At 39.0% G+C, this 17,455-nt stretch overlaps 1 protein-coding gene across 5 annotated transcripts in view; it reads right to left on the reverse strand.

The window, feature by feature from the left end:
• Positions 1 to 16,044, reverse strand: part of CP (ceruloplasmin) — a 72,241-nt gene extending 56,197 nt beyond the window's left edge. For 4 of the 5 annotated variants that reach the window (XM_058730163.1, XM_058730162.1, XM_058730166.1 and 1 more), the window contains exons 1-4: positions 15,706 to 16,044; positions 8,172 to 8,419; positions 6,199 to 6,411; positions 5,129 to 5,302 (exon numbers count right to left, since the gene is read on the reverse strand). In XM_058730163.1, coding sequence (XP_058586146.1) covers positions 5,129 to 5,302; positions 6,199 to 6,411; positions 8,172 to 8,419; positions 15,706 to 15,851 — 781 coding nt within the window. In that variant the 5' untranslated portion in view covers positions 15,852 to 16,044. The remainder of the gene's footprint in view (positions 1 to 5,128; positions 5,303 to 6,198; positions 6,412 to 8,171; positions 8,420 to 15,705) is intronic. The other variant, XM_058730165.1, reaches the window with a different exon arrangement.
• Positions 16,045 to 17,455: the final 1,411 nt, after the last annotated feature.

Raw genomic sequence — 17,455 nt, forward strand, 5'->3', positions numbered from 1 at the left:
CCCTACAAGAGATCCTAAGGGGGATCATGTGAGACAAAGTACTAGAGACATCGCTACAAGCATGAAACCTACATACATCACAATGACTCTAAACCCGTATCTTTCTATAATAACACTGAATGTAAATGGACTAAATGCGCCAACCAAAAGACATAGGGTATCAGAATGGATAAAAAAAACAAGACCCATCTATTTGCTGTCTATAAGAGACTCATTTTAGACCTGAGGACACTTTCAGATTGAAAGTGAGGGGATGGAGAACTATCTATCATGCTACTGGAAGTCAAAAGAAAGCTGGAGTAGCCATACTTCTATCAGACAAACTAGACTTTAAATTAAAGGCTGTAACAAGAGATGAAGAAGGGCATTATATAATCATTACAGGGTCTATCCTCCAAGAAGAACTAACAATTATAAATGTCTATCACTGAATACAGGAGCCCCCAAATATATAAAACAATTACTCACAAACATAAGCAACCTTATTGACAAAAATGTGGTAATTGCAGGGGACTTTAATACTCCACTAACAGCAATGGATAGATCATCTAGACACATGGTCAATAAAGAAACAAGGACCCTGAATGATTATTGGATCAGATGGACTTGACAGATATATTTACAACTCTGAATCCCAAAGCAACAGAATATATTATTGGATCAGATGGACTTGACAGATATATTTACAACTCTGCATCCCAAAGCAAAAGAATATACTTTCTTCTCGAGTACACATGGAACATTCTCCAAGATAGATCACATACTGGGTCACAAAACAGCCCTTCATAAGTATACAAGAATTGAGATCATACCATGCACACTTTCAGACCACAATGCTATGAAGCTTGAAATCAACCACAGGAAAAAGTCTGGAAAACCTCCAAAAGCATGGAGGTTAAAGAACACCCTACTAAAGAAGAGTGGGTCAACCAGACAATTAGAGAAGAAATTTAAAAATATATGGAAACAAATGAACATGAAAATACAACAATCCAAACGCTTTGGGACGCAGCGAAGGCAGTCCTGAGAGGAAAATACATTGCAATCCAGGCCTATCTCAAGAAACAAGAAAAATCTCAAATACAAAATCTAACAGTACACCTAAAGGAAATAGAAGCAGAACAGCAAAGACACCCCAAACCCAGCAGAATAAGAGAAATAATAAATATCAGAGCAGAAACAAACAATATAGAATCTAAAAAGCTGTAGAGCAGATCAATGAAACCAAGAGTTGGTTTTTTGAAAAAATAAACAAAATTGATAAACCTCTAGCCAGGCTTCTCAAAAAGAAAAGGGAGATGACCCAAACAGATAAAATCATGAATGAAAATGGAATTATTACAACCAATCCCTCAGAAATACAAGCAATTGTCAGGGAATAACATTAAATATTATATGCCAACAAACTGGACAACCTGGAAGAAATGGACAAATTCCTAAGCACCCACACACTTCCAAAACTCAAACAGGAAGAAATAGAAAATTTGAACAGACCCATAACCAGCGAAGAAATTGAATCAGTTATCAAAAATCTCCCAACAAATAAGAGTCCAGGACCAGATGGTTTCCCAGGGGAATTCTACCAGACATTTAAAGCAGAGATAATACCTATCCTTCTCCAGCTGTTCCAAAAATAGAAAGAGAAGGAAAACTTCCAGACTCATTCTATGAAGCCAGAATTACTTTGATTCCCAAACCAGACAGAGACCCAGCAGAAAAAGAGAACTACAGACCAATATCCCTGATGAACATGGATGCAAAAATTCTCAATAAGATACTAGCAAATTGAATTCAACAGCATATAAAAAGAATTATTCACCATGATCTAGTGGAATTCATTCCTGGGCTGCTGGGCTGGTTTAATATTCACAAATCCATCAATGTGATACATCACATTAATAAAAGAAAAGATAAGAACCATATGATCCTGTCAATCGATGCAGAAAAAGCATTTGACAAAATTCAGAATTCTTTCTTAATAAAGACCCTTGAGAAAGTCGGGATAGAAGGAACATACTTAAACATCATAAAAGCCATTTATGAAAAGCCCACAGCTAATATCATCCTCAATGGGGAAAAACTGAGAGCTTTCCCCCTGAGATCAGGAACACGACAGGGATGTCCACTCTCACCACTGTTGTTTAACATAGTGTTGGAAGTGCTAGCATCAGCAATCAGACAAAAAAAGGAAATCAAAGGCATCAAAATTGGCAAAGATGAAGTCAAGCTTTCACTTTTTGCATGATATTCCATGTAGATGACATGGAAAACCCGATAGACTCCACCAAAAGTCTGCTAGAACTGATACATGAATTCAGCAAAGTCGCAGGATATAAAATCAATGTGCAGAAATCAGTTGCATTCTTATACACGAATAACAGAGCAACAGAAAGATAAAGAAACTGATCCCATTCACAATTGCACCAAGAAGCATAAAATACCTAGCAATAAACCTAACCAAAGATGTAAAAGATCTGTATGCTGAAAACTATAGAAAGCTTATGAAGGAAACTGAAGAAGATACAAAGAAATGGAACAATATTCCATGCTCATGGGTTGGAAGAATAAATATTGTTGAAATGTCAATACTACCCAAAGCTATCTACACATTCAATGTAATCCCAATCAAAATTGCACCAGCATTTTTCTTGAAGCTAGAACAAGCAATCCTAAAATTCATATGGAACCACAAAAGGCCCCGAATAGCCAAAGTAATTTTGAAGAAGAAGACCAAAGCAGGAGGCATCACAATCCCAGACTTTAGCCTCTACTACAAAGCTGTAATCATCAAGACAGCATGGTATTGGCACAAAAACAGACACATAGACCAATGGAATAGAGACTCCAGAATTGGACCCACAAAAGTATGGCCAACTAGTCTTTGACAAAGCAGGAAAGAATATCCAATGGAAAAAAGACAGTCTCTTTAACAAATGGTGCTGGGAGAACTGGACAGCAACATGCAGAAGACCATTCACCATTCACAAAAATAAACTCAAAATGGATAAAGGACCTGAATGTGAGACAGAAAACCATCAAATCTAGAGGAAAAAGCAGGAAAAAACCTCTCTGACATCAGCCACAGCAATTTCTTACTTGACACATCCCCAAAGGCAAGGGAATTAAAAGCAAAAGTGAACTATTGGTACCTCATGAAGATAAAAAGCTTCTGCACAGCAAAGGAAACAATCAACAAAACTAAAAGGCAACCAACGGAATGGGAAAAGATATTTGCAAATGACATATTGGACAAAGGGTTAGTATCCAAAATCTATGAACAACTCACCAAACTCCATACCCAAAAAAACAAATAATCCAGTGAAGAAATGGACAGAAGACATGAATAGACACTTCTCTAAAGAAGACATCCAGATGGCCAACAGGCACATGAAAAGATGCTCAATGTCACTCCTCATCAGGGAAATACAAACCAAAACCACACTGAGATACCACCTCACGCCGGTCAGAGTGGCTAAAATGAACAATTCAGGAGACTATAGATGCTGGAGAGGATGTGGAAAAACGGGAACCCTCTTGCACTGTTGGTGGGAATGTAGACTGGTGCAGCCACTCTGGAAAACAGTGTGGAGGTTCCTCAAAAAATTAAGAATAGATCTACCCTATGACCCAACAATAGCACTTCTAGGAATTTACCCACGGGATACAGGAGTGCTGATGCATAGGACCACTTGTACCCCAATGTTTATAGCAGCACTCTCAACAATAGCCAAATTCTGGAAAGAGCCTAAATGTCCACCAACTGATGAATGGATAAAGAAATTGTGGTTTGTATATACAATGGAATACTACATGGCAATGAGAAAGAATTAAATATGGCCTTTTGTAGCAACGTGGATGGAACTGGAGAGTGTGATGCTAAGTGAAATAAGCCATACAGAGAAAGACAGATACCATATCTTTTCACTCTTATGTTGATACTGACAAACTTAACAGAAGACCATGGGGGAGGGGAAGGGGGAAAAAAAGTTACAGAGAGGGAAGGAAGCAAACCATCAGAGACTCTTAAAAACTGAGAATAAACTGAGGGTTGATGGGGGGTAGGAGGGAGGGGAAAGTGTGTGATGGGCATTGAGGAGGGCACCTGTTGGGATGAGTGCTGGGTGTTGTATGGAAACCAATTTGACAATAAATTTCATATAAAAAAATAAAAATAAAATAAAGAAACCTAGGATCACTATTCAAACTGGGTGGTCCTAGAGATAAGACAGAAATTGGTTCTGGGAAGCACCATGAATGTATGTGATACAACAGAGGTACAACCGGACCTATCCAGACTAGACCTTGAGTATCTTTTTCTAACATCTATTTTGTTAGTGCATAACAAAGGCAGGATTGAAGTATAGAAAGAGAACCTTCCAGCCGGAAATAAAAGTTGGGGGGAAAAATCTGTACTTTGTTAATTAGTTTGTCTTTCTGCTTTGGTAGTTATTTTTGTATTCTCAGTTTCTGAGTAAAGGTAATTTTGAAGAAGCTGAATACAAACAAACAAAAAGCCATACTTATTGGTCTAGTTGGTGTTAAGAGATTTAATTTCTTATGCAAATTCTGAGTGATAGACAACCTTACTAAGCTCATTATTTTGAGTCTGAGAATTAAGGAGGAGCCTAGGCAGTAAAGAAAGCATTTCTAGAAGAAATAAAGTGAATTAAAAGATAGAAAAAAAATGATGCAGAGGGACAATGTATATATAAAAGAAATACCTTTTAGAACTGTAGTTTGAGCTATTTTAAGTGTAGTTCAATGCTTTATGATATAAAGATAATTTTCAGCATTTAGTTTAATAATTGTAGGCGGCCTCAAATAAATTTTAGAATGAGTTTGGAGAATAAACAAACATATAAATAAATATAACATAGGTATACATTAAACCAAAATTGATGATGTTTTCTCCTTATTAGTTTGGGAACAATTTGGTGTATCCAGTTTTACCTGGCACAGAGTTTTGATTTGATCTGTTTAGCTAAATATGAAGTTGCAGGTTTAATATGCTTTCTTATCAGGGCCAGAGATTAGAAACACACTACTTATTCATGTGAAGGAATAGATCTAGCAGACTTAATGGATCAAGAAAAATAAGATTAAGTTAACACGCTTTCTGTAATCTTACAATACATCCTGTTACTCTCTTGGAAATCTTCGTTATCTTCCTCAACTTTCTCTGGTTCAGAGCAGTAGGTTTTAATGTTGTCATATAGGTACCAGCTGAGATTTTCATCCACCACAGAAAACATCAGCACAAATTCTTGGTCAATATTTTTTTCTTTTTCTTGATCCAGAGAATCTGAAGTGAAAATTACTATTTTAGTAGAAGTTACTCTTTACATGTATTTTTAGCAGGTGATTTATAGCTTTAAAATTTTACTTTTCTAATACACCCCCAATCTGGATTTGTCACTTGTTTTACAGATGGAAACACCAGGAAACTTTATGTTCAGTATCCTGAGCTTGCAGATACTCATTTATCTGGGTGCCCATTGACCACGTAACTATTCAATGCTTTTTTGGCAAATGAGAAGGTTGGAATTCAAAGTTGTGTGTATATCTTCTGGTGCATACATCCACAAACTAAGACAATAAGTCTTTGAAGGTAACTCATTATTGTTCAAGTGAGAATTAGCTTTCAAGCTCTTTTTTTTTTTTTTTTTTTTTTAAGTAGGCTTCATGCCTAGTGTGGAGCCCAATGTGTGGCTTGAACTCATGACTGTGAGATCAAGACCTGAGCTGATGCTTAACTGACTGAGACACTCAGATGCCCCTGGATTTCAAGCTCTTGAGCTGCATTGTCTTTTTCATGATGTTGGAAATAGTTACTGTGATATTATATTTACCAACGCAATGCAGATAACTACAGATCTAGCACCATGGAGTGCCACTAAGGGAGCCACTTCTGGTAAAGTCACACATCTCTTCAACACCACTGTTGGAAACTGGATACAGCAAACCTATCTTCCAGGAGAGCATGTTTCTTGCAGCGTGGTAATGGGTGTGAATACTTGTTCCATTTATTTCTTCTTCTTCTCCTGCCCTGTTCTTTTCCCCTTTTTAATCTAGATTTACTCCTTCTCAACCTTACCTACTCAGTCATAACACAGAAGATTTGACTTCTATGTTAAAAAACAAACTCCTCTGTCTCTTGCCTGTTGGTCATACACTGTGAGCAACAATGAAAAAATTTACCTTTTTTACAGAATATTAAAGGTCCGATGAGTCCTGAGGCGATATCTTTTGGAGCATCAATGTGGGAATGGTAAATCCTGGTCACACAATTGCTATCTTCCTCACCAGGACTTTGCTCTTGGGTGGCGTTCATTACATATGTGTACTGCTCACCAGGATGCACTTTGTCATCTGCTTTGTGAAAATCTGTGGTGTTATCAGGATAGATGGCCCCTAAAAAGCAATACGCAGTGAAGTTACAAAGTGAATGTATTTGAACTTAAAAGAGAGAATAGATGATCCATTAATTTATTTGGCAAACGTGTATTCAACTTGTAGTATGTGCCCCTTTGGGAGTGTAGTGATGTCCTATTTGAACACACAAGTGTGACAGGCTAATGACTAGGGGGTCTGGAAGCTTCACCAAAAATTTGGTTGTTATTTTTTAACTTACTGAATACTTACTGAATCTTAAGGGAGTAGTAATAGAGCATAGTGACTTCTGGTTTGCAGTGTAAAGAACCACTTTTGCTCTGGGGTCATGGTATGGAAGTATGAACAAAATGGCTACTCTCTCTTATCATTTGAGACATCTTATAGGATGCCAAATTTCCGCCCATCAACTAACTATGGATTTTTAAAAATTCTGTACTTTTACTTTTGGAAATTTCCAAAAATACGTAAAAGTTGAGGAAATAATATGATGAACTTTCATTTACCCATCAACCAAGCTTTAATAATGATAAACCCAAAACCAATCCTGTTTCATCTACACCCCCACCCACTCTTAACCCCATCACCATCAAATTAATTGTAAAGCAAATCCCAGGCATCATATCATTTCACTAATAAATACTTGAATATATACCTCTAAAGGATAAGAACTGTTTTTTTCCTTTAGCATGAAGACAATATAACTACCATGCCTTAAAAATGATTAATACCCTACTATGCCATGAATTTGTAAAAAAGAAATAAGATAGCAGTCAGCCTCTAAGCTATGAATGTAACTATTTGTTTCAGAAAAACAAATAAAAATATATGGTCAAAACATTCACCTTCTAAAGCAAAGCCTCTGTAAAAAAGAAAACTAATAATTTTAAAGCTCTAATTTTATCTTAATTTCCAAACTTAATCCTTATAATTTCAATTAACATGGTCTCCGCATTTTTGCTTATGATAATGCCTGACATTCATTGAGCTATTACCATGTATATCATTGTCCCTATTTTATATATGAGGAAACTGAAGCACAGAGAATTTAAGTAACTTAGCTGAGATCATTATTCAGCCAGTGAAAGACAAGGCTGCACTTGAAGCTTTGTCTATTACTTTCAAAGTCCTCGCTCTTATCCATAACAAAACCCCACCTCTTTTTATCATTATCATCAACAAGTACTAAAAATGATATCACAGACACCAAAGCTATTCTTTGTTCTTCCTGTACCATCTTTAAGGTTTCTAAGTCCTACATTCAAATGACCTTTCCGTTAATTGTATCTCAGATGCCACTCGGGTCATCCAGCCATGTGTACCATTTGACTGATGCAAGAGGCTACTCAGACTGCCTTAGGTAGGACAGAGTTAATCCAGAGTTAGGATGCTACGTGACAATGACCACAGTATGGTCACATGTAGGAACTTTAGAGTTAAGACAACCCCTATCTTGAGTCCTGTTTCTTCCCTCTGGATGTTTGCCTTTTCTAGGCCTTCATGCACATTGCCTAGTCCTCTCATTCTCTTTGGCTGGCGAGTTGCCAGGCACTGGTAGGGAAGTCCCAGCTCTCGCTGCCTCTCACTGTATAGTCTACCCAAGAGTTCTTTCACACAAGCAAGTGCAACCAAGGGAAACACAGCATAGTAACACACTTACACATCTTCTCCAGGAGGGGAGGCCATAATCTTAGATGTTTAAAAAAAAAAAAAAAAAAAAAAAAAAGTGCTCCTACTGAAAATTACGAGGAAATTCCAGCTAGAATATGAGCTGAACTTACCCTCATGTTCCTTATGGTAAGTTACTCCATGTGGATGGAAAGTGTAGGGCCTAGAGGCAAAGTTTTTTAGGTGAACATAAACTTGATCTCCAGTTTCAGCTTTGATAACAGGGCCTAAAAACCCCAGCCAGACAGGTTTTTCTATAATTGTGCTAAAAGTTCTGTCTGTGTACTGAACATAAAGGGCCTTCTTATACAACCTTCCAATTCTATCTGGGCCATTTTGAAGATAGATATCTGAATGTTCCCTGCAAAAGAAAAGAAGACAACTCTATCAGAAGCCATCATTTCTGGGGATAACATTATAACATCTCATGTAATTAAAGAGAAATTAATGACCACATCACATCAAATGTTTGCCTGTTATTGTAGGGGTGCTTCCAAAAATGAAGAGGTGAGCTGGCACTTACCCTCCTATTTTAAGTAAGTGAGGCGTCCCGCATCAGGTGTGATAGCAGCAAATCATGTGTGAAGCCACCATTAATATATGGTGTATCTCACCAGACTATTTTTCTACAGGATTTTTATGTTACAATACAGAAACATTATGAAGTCGAATACAAAGTGAAAGTAAAATGTTAGAGTAAAGCAGTTAAGACCTTACCTACCTATTACTCTTTCAGCTACCGGAAGAAAATGAGTTTATAAGCAGTGAGTCCTGATATTTGAGACTTCAGAGTGTGTATATATTTTGTTTTCCTAAATACATAAAATTAATGATGCTATACTAATCCTACATTTTTTATTTCCTTTAGCAGCACTAAATCAAGATCGGAATTGATGTGTGCAGTGTATGTGGGTTTTAAAATTACCTTTGGCTGCAAATTACCCTTATGTTCTTTTAATCCCTTGCTACCGAAAATGTTTGACTAGTGAATGTTTATATTCTGCTTTGTGGCTGATTAGTAGTTGCTCGAAACTTTTCTAAAAATGTTAGCAAAGTAAATTGTAGTGCGGGGCGGGGGTGGGTGGAAAAAGGAAGAAAAGAAAAGGGAAGAAAGAAAGTGGGTTTGGTGATCACACTTTTAAAGTGATTCTTAGGCTGTCCTTAACAAAAGGCTCTAAGTAGCTCATTGGGATCTGTTGGTGAGTAACACCATCTACCCATTTAGGAGGACTCACCGAAAACCTGGACTTTGGCAAGCCCCTCCACAAATGGGATCTCCTCCGATAGAATAAAAAATGCTAACACTCAGGCTGATGATCTGGGGGTTGTGCTTCTTCGTGTGAGTGTGTGTGCTGCGGACTTTCACCTCAGGGATCTTTGATGCCTCACCATTTCTTCTTAACTCCTGTGGAGCCGGCTGATCTGACTGAAGAATAAACTTTGTGTCCTCAGCTGTAAGCTCCTCGGAAAGAGTGAGAAATACTTCTCCTTCTTTTCTTCAAGATGAGAGGAGGGCTTGTCTGGAAGCTCTGGACTTCCCTTGCTGCAAAGTTTAAAGGCCCAGTTTTTCAAAACTCTAGAGCTGTAGCTCCTAAGTTTTGATGCGCGTAGGAATCTACTGAGCCCCTTGAGGAAATGCAAGCTCCTGAGCCCCAGCCCCATTTATTCTGATTGCTTGCCTCTGGGGCAGGGCCCAGACATTCATAGTTTCTAACAAACACACAGCTGTGTTCTATTGCAGGCAGGCCGCTCTGGGCTCATGGGTAACCTGAGTGGGAGGCTCCGAAGTGAAGGAAAAGAGAGCTGCCTAATCCCAAAGGCAGTGGGATTTCTTGGGACTGTGAGACAGAAGGGTGGCAGGATCTGTTTCCAGGCCATACCCTGGTGGCGGCCAGACCTCTGTTGGTATAGTTGCATGAGGACATCTGATTAAGCCTGAGTGCCGGAGGCAGTGGTGGTCCTGGAGGCTGAGTTTGAGTGGCAGCAGGTGTTGGAAACAGCAGAGCACCACGCACTGGACTGACCAGAGGACATCGACCATGAGGATCTCATCGTTGGCACCACATACCAAAGACCCCACTTTTCCTGGATTGTGTTAACTCCAGGATTCCAGATTGTTCACCGAAAAATGAACCCTTTTGATGGGAAGGGAGCCAAGCTGGAAGTTAGAAAAACAAAGAAGAGGCATCCTTTGTTTTATTTCTCTCAGTTGGTTCCACTTTCTAATTGTTGTGGTTTCCATTTTGTTAGAATGAAATAGAAAAATGGATTCAGGAAGGCTCAGAGAGACTTCAAGGGCATCCAAATGCACGGGAAAATAGGACAGGGGTGTGAATTCTTTAAAGCTGCAGCATTCGTATTAACAGAAATGGTCTTAACAAGTGGATGTTCTAACAACAGCAAAATTCTGAGGCACTGAAGACCATTGAGATTGAAAGCAGATTCCTGCAGTACTCAGTGGTGCAAGGAGGTTAGCAAGAGTACAGTGTTAGTCTGGCATATGGCTGTAGCAAAGCTCACAGTGCAAAGACAGAATTCCTCTCTTGTCACCAGACGACCCTGGCCCGCTCAGTCTTAGGCCCATTCACATCTGAGGGTGACTTTTCTCCAGCATCTCTTATTGCTAGGAGATGAGTCCTGGTGATTTTTTTTTAAATTTAAATTTGTTTTAACGTTTATTTTTGAGAGAGAGGGAGAGAGACAGAATGTGAGTGGGGCAGGGGCAGAGAGAGAGAGAGTGAGACACAGACCCTGAAGCAGGCTCCAGGCTCTGAGCTGTCAGCACAGGTCTGACAAAGGGTGAGAGGCCACAAACCGTGAGATCATGACCTGAGCCAAAGTTAGATGCTTAACTGACTGAGCCACCCAGGTGCCTCTCCTGGTGATATTTAAATAGAGATTCTAATCTTTGTTCTAAAATGCCCTGTTGATACACATTTTACATAGGTCAAAGTTTTAAAATAGCCCTCAAATTCTTTTTTATTGAATTTTTAAAAGTGTATTTATTTATTTTTGAGAGAGAGAGAGAGTATGTGTACAAGCGGGGGAGGGACAGAGAGAGGAAGAGAGAGAGAATTCCAAGCAGACACTGCACTGTAAGTGCAGAGCCTAAGGTGGGGCTTGAACTCATGAACCGTGAGATCATGACCTGAACCGAAGTCAGAGGTTCAACCGAATAAGCCTCCCAGGCGCCCAGCCCTCAAATTCTTAAGGCTTCATTCAATACAGTGTGTATAGATAGTTTCTGAACATGACTCTGAAACATTTGGGAATATGTCACGTCCTGTTCCAATAAAATTCAGGGGGCTTTGCCAGAATGCCTTCACTGCACATTTATCCCATATTAATCACCTCCTGAAACAGGACAAGCATTGCCCAATCTTCAGGGCTCACTCTTTGTACACAGAGATTTGGGGGAGGCAAGAATTGCTTTTAAAGTAGTTGATCTGAAGTTATATTCAGAGTTTTTAACATTTGGAATTGCTTTTATATACACGGCAGTATGCAAAATGTTTCCCATCTTGTTTTTTTTTTTTTTAAACAAAATGAACTCTTGACAAAATTGGGAAATATTTCACATCATGTGATACTTTGGGGGAGGTCTATTTGATTATGTGCTGTCTACAAAGGAACATCAAAAGGTCATTAGGAGGTGTCTATTTAATTTCAAGGGCACCTGGGTGACTCAGTCAGTTGAGTGTCAGACTTCAACTCAAGTCATTAGCTCACAGTTTGTGAGTTCAAGCCCCACATCAGGCTCACTGTTCTCAGCGCAGAACCCCTCTGTCCTCCTTGCTCTCTGCCCCTCCCCCACTTGCGCTCTCCGTCTCTCAAAATAAACATTAATTTCAAGAACATAGTGTGGGGACTAGGGTCAGTTACTGGAAGTTTGCGGTAAGTTTGCCAGTTATTCAGTCAAAAGAATCTATTATAGTTGTTCTTTGAATCAAGCAAATCATTCACGTTAATTGTAGATCCTTCTGTTGACAATTGTAACATGCTCTTTTCTATTCATTACAAAGATATTGTCTCCTTCTCAGTAATCATATCCCACCTTTTTATCCCCCCATCTTCTAGAATCCTATAGCCAACTCTTATAATTTCTGGCAGATTCAGACTCAGAAGTGAGTTTTTAATGGTAGTGGAATTAAAAAAAAATTTTACTGACTCAGTAAGATGATAATAAAGTTACATCTTCCCATAAATTCAGAATGTACTTGAATGGTCTTGGCTTATGTTTAGACTTGATTACTGAAATGTCGGTAATGGGAAAAGTTTCTGGATTCTTATCTTCATCGGTTGAGACACAGGACATTAGTTTTCCATTGCCAAATAACAAATTGTCACATAGTAGCTTAAAAGAACACCCACTGATTGTTTCACAGCTCAGTGGGTCAGAAGTCTGGCATGGCATGACTATCTTCTCCCCTCAGGTTATCACAAGGCTGACATCAAGGTGTTGGCTGGTCTGAGCACTCATCTGAGGAGCTGGAGAAATCTGCTTCCAAGCTCATTCAGGTTATTGGCAGAATTCAGCTCACTGTGATAGTAGGATTGAAATCCCCACTTCCTGGCCAGCTGTAAGCCAAGGACCTCACCCGCCTCCTCAGGGCCACCTGTATTCCTTCTCAAGTGGCGTCTTCTGTCTTCAAGTTAGCAGCAGTTTGTTGAATCACCTCAAATCTCTTTTCTTCTTTCTCTCCTTCTTCTAGAGAATTCTTTGGTTTAGATTAGGCCCACCCAGATCATCTCCCTATTTTAAAGTCAACTACACCACTGAATATAACACAGATCACAGAGTATTCGCTCACCATACAGACAGGTTCTGGAGGTTTAGGGCCACCTCTAACATGGTGGATTAGGAGATGGGGCCTTTGGGATGCACTTAGGTCATAAACATGGAGCCCTCATACATGGGATTAGGGCCTTATAAAACATGCTCCAGAGAGATTTGTAGCTTCTACTACCATGTGAGGACACAGTGAATAGGCTACTATAACCAGGACTAACCAAGAAGAGAGCTCTTACTAGAACATGGCCATGCTGGTACCTTGACTTTGAATTTCTCAGCCTCTAAAACTGCAAAATACATTTCTGTATTCTTCTGTGGTATTTTGCTATAGCAGCCCGAAGAAACTAAAACCTCTGGACATGCTGGTAATCAGACACAAAGAATGGAGAAACAAGTTGCTACCTAAACTCATGTATACAAAAAGTTTAGCATAGTGTTGGCGAAATTGCTGAATCTGTGTTCAACAGTCACAGTTAGATGTAATTGAAAAAAAAAAAAAAAATCACAGGCAGAGTGAGCAGCGCCATCTAGAGTCCAAAGATTCTAGGCTGTCCTTGAAGCCACGGATGATCAAACCAATGTTGCAAAACCTCCCTAAACACACACAAGACACAAGAATATTTAAAACCAAAGGAATCCTCTGACCCCATTCTTTTAAAAAAATTTTTTTATGTTTATTTATTTTTAAGAGAGAAAGACAGAGAGCGACCACAAGTAGGGGAGGGGCAGAGAGAGAGACACAGAATGTGAAGCTGGCTCCACGTTCTGTACTATCAGCGCAGAGCCCGACACGAGGCTGGAACTCACTCAGGACCCCAACTCACAAACTGTGAGATCATGACCTGAGCCAAAGCCGGATGCTTAACCGACTGAACCACTGAGGCGTCCCTCCTGGCCCCGTTCTTTTTTTTTTTTTTTTAATTTTTTTTCAACGTTTTTAATTTATTTTTGGGACAGAGAGAGACAGAGCATGAACGGGGGAGGGGCAGAGAGAGAGGGAGACACAGAATCGGAAACAGGCTCCAGGCTCCGAGCCATCAGCCCAGAGCCTGACGCGGGGCTCGAACTCACGGACCGCGAGATCGTGACTGAAGTCGGACGCTTAACCGACTGCGCCACCCAGGCGCCCCTCTCCTGGCCCCGTTCTTAATAAACTCCCTCTCTCTTCTGTCTTCTCTAGCTTCTGGTATTACAGACTTCTTCATTAAAGCATGCTTGGAGCAATGTCTTGCACTTCGCTTATGCTCAGTAAAGCTGATTTGATTTTTAATCATGAGTAATAGCAGAAGAATGGTGGATGGGGGCTTGGAGTAAAGCAGACTTTTTTTTTTTTTAATGTGTCTCGTTTCCCTATAGAAACCATGTATAATTTACATTGTATTTAATCAGGGAAAATCTTGCATTCATACAAAATAATTTGGTGAAGTCATGAAAATAGATCCTATTCCTAAGAAGAGAATACTACCTCTCAAGCACAGGTTTAGAAAAAAATTATTGTAGGATGTATTAGTTTTGTTTACAATCAGTTATTTTTAGGTCAGAAACTTTGCTTACTGTATATTACTAAATTAATAATTTAACAGATATTATTAGCAGCTATGTATTTATTTTTTTACTGTGAAAAATGTCAAAAATACATAAAATGAATGAGAATAGCATATACCCATCAATAGAACCAACAATTATGAAGATTGGCATACTTGTTTAGCTGTTTTTAAAGATACAATCTTAGCAGCTGATTGTCATTGGGTTCATTTATGCTTTATCAGCATTAAAATGCATTTTAAAAATTTTTGTAATGTTTTTATTTATTTTTCAGAGAGAGAGAGACAGAGCATGAGCTGGGGAGGGGCAGAGAGAGAGGGAGACACAGAATCTGAAGCAGGTTCCAGGCTCTGAGCTGTCAGTACAGAGCCTGATGCAGGGCTGGAACTCATGAACCACGAGATCACCACCTGGGCTGAAGTTGAATGCTCAACTGACTGATCCACCTAGGCAACCCTAAAATGCATTTTTAAAAGTAGTAAACATGGGGTTTGGTGATAAATGTTTAATTGGCATTAAGACTGATGACCTCAGTATAAACTTCATTATAAAAACATCAAGAGCTATACTCATGCTTTTCTATATTGTATGCTGACTATTGCTTGAAATAAGAGGGCTTTCACCTGAAACACGAAAACATTTAAGTTACAGAGTTTTTTTTGACGGGGGTGGGGGGCATCACAATAGCTATCTCACATATTTTGTGCATGTCTGATGTACTTCGCACTGTACTAAGAGCTTTACGTGCACCCACTCTTCAAAGAACCTGATGAGGTAGTTTTGTGATCTCCATTTTCCAGATTAGCATGCTAACGCTGAGAGAGAGAAACTTAATTAACTGCGAGTCAACTAACAAGTCTCAAGCACAGTCATGGTTATTAAAATTGTATTTGATTTCTATAAATGATGTTTTAAAGGATTAAAAATCATTTTAGTCTTACCTGCTAATAATCAATAAGTGGTATAATCAACATAACATTTTGTACTGTTGTTATTTAAATTAAAGTACTTCTGCACAAACAGACAAGAAGACTGAACCCTGATGAAAGATGCAATATCGACCGGAGGAGGTAATAAGCCCACACAGATCCCCCAGGACCAAGGGGAAATCAGTCGAGCAGCCTTCCCACCCCGCCCCTACCAAAACGCGCCCAGGAATTTAGAGGAGTTTTATTAGTTTCCCGGATTTCAAGCCCACATTTTGCAGTTTCCATATACAACAAATTAATAAAACATTTTATCTTCTTCCCTTTATTTTTTAATTGATAACTTATAAATTTGGTCTGTACACAATAAAAATAGTGACTTACCTGTCAACTGAAATTAGTCTCTTTTCCCCATTGTCAGGCGCATAGTTCCAAGTTGTTTCGATAATCCCAATGTAGTAATGTTTCTCTTTCGCCCAGGCTGAGTTACTATATAAAAGTAGAAAAAGACCCAGCAGCAAAATCTTCATTTTTTTTTTTTTTTCCCTCGTGGAGCCTGAGAAGCAACAAAGTGAAATCAGAAGCAGGCAATTTTATAAATAAGGCTTTCTTCCTTTATTTGCTTGATTGACACATCTTCAGGTTGCACAAAAGTAAATTGTTTCGTAAAAGCAAATAACGTTTCCCACTTCGGCTCAGTTCTCGTAAGCCCAGGGGGAAAAAAAAAAGGTTTCTGTTGCCAGGCTTCTCTGATTACAAATAAAAAAGCCAACAGTTATTGTTGGAGCCGCTAGAGTGTGCATAACTCTGCTTTCCTCCATTTGTTGTGTAAATTCCAGGAGGGCAAAAATCATCTCTAAATGCTCCCTTTGTTCCTCGAACAATATGCCACAGTACAGCGCCCTGCTCGCAGTGAACTGTTAATAAATCATGAGGAAATTAGGCAAAATGGATTAAAATGTGTCACTCTTTACTTTTGAAATGGCTAACAATACTTGATTGCAACTTGATGAGATGAAGTATGATATTTAGCATGCCAAATTTAAGTATCCCACAATAAGAATCTTATTGTGAAGGATTTATCTATTTTGTATGCTCTTAACACATATGCATAGAAAGTTTGCCAAATTATTCTGCATTACTATATGCAAAATAACTAGCAGAGCATAACAGGGGGTGATAATTCTGTTTTATCATTAAAGAAAGCAGACATAAGTAGATCTGTTTTCAAAGGCAAAGGTTGGTCTTAGTAAATAGGGGTTTATTACCCTAAGTGAATACAAGTTTATTAACAGAAAATCCTGGTTGTAACACTGCACATTTTGTGTTAATATAATCCTTCAATGCATTTTATGTATTTGTCCCAAGTTATTTATAGAAATAGATTGGCATAGGAGAAAGAACCCTGATGTTTGCATAATTCATTAATTTAATAAGTATTAGTGAGTGAGCCCACTGTGTGCCAGACCCTGTTCCAAGTGCTGCAGATACAGCAGTGAATAAAGCAGATGTGAAACCCTACCTTCATCAGCTTATGTTCTGCTTGCAAGAGACTGGTAATGTACAAATGAAGAGAGAAACAGCTAGTATTAGCAACAAGTGCTATGGAAAAAAAAAATCAGAAAAGGACAATAGTAAGTACCAGGGAAGACAGCAGGATGAAGACCAAAATCTGATGGCACCACGTCATATCAGGCAAGAAACTTAACCTCAGTTTCCTCACCTGTAAAACCTCAGTCTGGGAGGACTATTGTCCGAATGGTAATTGAAATGATCTACTAAGTTAAGGCATAGAGATACTTCTCCCACCAGCTTATAATAATCTTAACTAATTGCCCTGATACAGAAAACTGAGTTCCAATGCTCGGTATGCCCCAAGACCTCCTTCTAGAGCCACCTTTAACTATTGTGCCCTCATGTCCACTGAGAGGAACACTGGCCAAAATCTGTGCCTTGCAAGATGCTGTTCCTTTTAAACATTGGTGTCCAGAGGGACTCCTATTCCCAAATGTTCTGCTTGGAGGGGACATCATTTAGCAGTTCATACTCCCAAAGGGAGAATGGCACAAAGCCACTGTATGAGCCAATAGCTTTCCGAGCATTTCCTTCTTTCTCATTCTCTACTCCATGCTCA

The sequence above is a fragment of the Neofelis nebulosa genome, chromosome 5 (genome assembly GCF_028018385.1).
Source record: "Neofelis nebulosa isolate mNeoNeb1 chromosome 5, mNeoNeb1.pri, whole genome shotgun sequence".
Taxonomy (NCBI): domain Eukaryota; kingdom Metazoa; phylum Chordata; class Mammalia; order Carnivora; family Felidae; genus Neofelis; species Neofelis nebulosa.